The following is a 3,215-nucleotide window of genomic DNA, read 5'->3' as shown; positions in this document are numbered from 1 at the left end:
GTAATTTCTTACAAAACAAAGGTTTTTTTCAGGCAATGTTTTACGATTAATAGTAGGGATAATTGGTATAATTATATACTTTAATTTGTTTTGTATTAATAAATAAATATTTTTATACAATAAGCAGTTATTAAGATATTATAATATTATAAATAAAACAGATATATTATATAGTTATAAATTTAAATTGTTCTTTTTAATGAAATAATATATTAATCTATTATTTAAATTTATTTTGAAGTAAATAAGCAAATTTGTTCATTAAAATAGTGAAAATACATATTTTAAAAATAAACTCACTATAACAGAAACTATAAGTGCAAAAACTATAATTTATTTTTGAAATTGTTAAATCCATTAATATATATATATAAGAAACTTTAATTATATGTTTCATCATAAAGTTGACTTTAGATTTTTTTTTACAAATCTGTTATTTTTTGTATTAAAATTGATTACTGTATAATTTGTGAAACAATAATAAAGTAAGTTATGTTTTTTTCAAAAGCAACACATTTAAGACATAAATTATTTATAAGAATCTTTAATAGCTTAAATTAAAATATATTTTTAGCATAAACTCATTTGTTAAAACTTATGTTGGTTATTATTTCTTTTATTAATCATAAATTAAATAAATCATAATATCATTATAGAAAGCGTTATTCATAAAAACCGCTGCATAATTGGTCGTTTGTTATATAACTGCGGTCCATGTGTAAAATAATGGGTTCAGAAAAACGCAACAGTACTTCTTTTTATTCTTTGACAATTACGCAAGTTTTGAGTTGTTTGCGTGATTGGTAACATCACATATATTTTTTTCAAAAGTCTTGAAATACGCTTTTCTAAGCGTCACCATTCAAGGCCTCAGTTCCGTCGCCTGTCTTCAGATCCACCATCACTAACTTTTTCTACTGACTCATCCGCAAGATTGGAATCCTTAAAAGATTTTCATATCTGTTCCGACTTCAACTAAATCCGTGATAGAAGCTCCGCCTTTAGACCTATTCAGAGGTTTACTCCGTTATTCATCAGCGAAGAATTTTTTAGCGAAGATATTACTCCATCTTCAGATAAGTTAAGCCGATGGCTAAACCAATCTGTTTTTTACGGGATCTGACTGAAGTTTCTGTAGAAAGAAGAAGAAAGACAAAACAAAAACTAAAATCCAAACTTAGCCTAATAGATAATACAACTATAATAGCTAAGATGAAAATATATAAATCCGACACAGCAAAAAGGAACAACAGGCTTGTCGGAAACAAAAAACAAAAATCCGGCCATCATTGGAAATCACCCTTCTTTCTCTAAAAGATAAGAGTGTGTTAAGAGAGAGAAGCGTTGTGCTGAGAGTATTTGTTTATTATCACTAAACGGATTTTGTTTATTTAATTTACTAAACCTTGATTTTTTTTCCTAGTAAACATTGTTTATTGATATGTCGGTGTTATAGTTATATGACGTGGCCACAAATGAGACTCACTTGCAAGACATGTGTACAAATCTTGTCCTCACTCATGGATCATATGAACCGAAACATTCACTCACACTCAAAAAAACCAATCTTCACATTCTTTTATACTATCATCATCATCATCTACACCTCGAAAATTCCAAAAAAAACCAACAAAAAATGGCAGAAGAGTTTCATCTTCCTTTAATCGAAAACGATCCGATTCCTACCGAAGAAGATTTCGAAGCAAACACTACTTTCATAGACGACGAATACCTCCGTTACCTTCACTACTTGGATTCACGGAGCAGCCATGGGATCAACACGTTTGGTTCTTACGATGAGATCTTTGGTCTAGTTCTCGGCAATTCATCATCTACCACATGGGGATTGAATGCGGCGGAGGAACTTCCGGTGGTGGAGTTTACGGCGGAAGAAATGATGGAGAGAGGTTTAGTGGTTTGTGCCATATGTAGAGAGGAGTTTGCTGTTAATGTGAGACTCTCTGAGCTTCCTTGTCAGCATTATTACCATAAAGACTGTATCACAAATTGGTTGAGTAATCGGAACACTTGTCCGCTTTGTCGTCATAATGTGGAATTACCTAAAGACGGTTGAGATTGTTTGTACTAATTCAGACCGCACCGTACCATCTTCATTCGGAGCCTGAGAGTTTTATTTTTGGTAAAATATAATTATTGTTTAAATCTTTGAAAGGGATGCAACAGAAATCTCCGGGGAGGTCACGTATTTAAGTATAAATGTTGCTTCATTGCCGAGTTCTGATGGGATCCTAATGCATTAGTGGCGGTATGATTGCATCCCCTAAATATCATTGCTATAAACTAATTAAGTTGTGTTTTGTCGAATATGACCGTAGGTTGCTTGACAAGTATAGTCTAGTTTTTGTGAATTAATTCGGAACTTATATGTTATGATTTCTACTCTTTTCAAGATGAATTGGAAAAATAGATTTACTATATTCTTTTGTGTTTTGTATTTGGGAAACGAGCTAACCAGGTAACAGAATTCTCTTAGTGCTTGCTTTAGCTGTATATATTTAAGTTACATATAAGTTCTCTTTGAGTAATTTATCTAGGGATTACCCGAGAAACCGTTTTAAAATTTAGGCTCACAGATCTGTGTTTTGTAATAGAAAAAAGTGGGCTTAAAACGGACGGCTGTTACACTGGTTTTAACTTATGTTTCTTTGTTCAACAAAGTGTCAAAAATTAGATCACAACTCAACCAATAACAAAAATTTGGATATGGCGGAAGTTTCTGTATACAGTTTGAAGAAATTGGTTGTGTTGGGCTTTCAACACTAGTCACTATTCGGTCCATAAAAGGCTAGATCAAAGGTCCACTTCATTTTTGGTGGGATAGATCAAAGGTCCATTATTGTTTAGGTTTAGGTCCATTATTGTTTGAGAATGCTTGCTTTTTTTTAGCTGAGTATGTTGTAGTCACTAGTTTACTTGACGCTCTTTGTATATTTATCCAGATTTATATATATTTAAATAAATTATTAACAAAAATAATACTGTATTAATTAGCTCTTTGGCATCAAGGACCTCATTAGGTCTCTTTTGGTCTCCAACCACTTTGATTCTTTGAACCTTGGAGATCTTCTCCAATTAATGCTGGTTCTGGCATTCACAAACTCATTGTATTAAACACATTTTTTGTTGACAAAATAAATTTAACATTTTAACGAAAAATTTAGGTGTTTGACCAATACATAAAATAATATCAAACA

At 31.4% G+C, this 3,215-nt stretch overlaps 1 protein-coding gene across 1 annotated transcript; it reads left to right on the top strand.

The window, feature by feature from the left end:
* The first annotated feature begins 1,507 nt into the window (after window positions 1–1,507).
* Window positions 1,508–2,438, top strand: LOC104773173 (E3 ubiquitin-protein ligase RDUF1-like). The gene has a single exon (XM_010497751.2). It carries the CDS (start codon window positions 1,637–1,639, stop codon window positions 2,072–2,074), a length of 438 nt encoding a protein of 145 aa, XP_010496053.1. The 5' UTR covers window positions 1,508–1,636; the 3' UTR covers window positions 2,075–2,438.
* The last annotated feature ends 777 nt before the right edge of the window (window positions 2,439–3,215 follow it).

This window comes from Camelina sativa, unplaced genomic scaffold (genome assembly GCF_000633955.1).
Source record: "Camelina sativa cultivar DH55 unplaced genomic scaffold, Cs unpScaffold00478, whole genome shotgun sequence".
Lineage (NCBI taxonomy): Eukaryota > Viridiplantae > Streptophyta > Magnoliopsida > Brassicales > Brassicaceae > Camelina > Camelina sativa.
Note: the sequence above shows the minus strand (reverse complement) of the source record. Positions and strands in the feature narration are given on the sequence as shown.

Excerpts from the sequence above, each read along its gene's own strand:
- LOC104773173 (XM_010497751.2), top strand. The coding sequence starts at position 1,637 with ATGGCAGAAGAGTTTCATCTTCCTTTAATCGAAAACGATCCGATTCCT.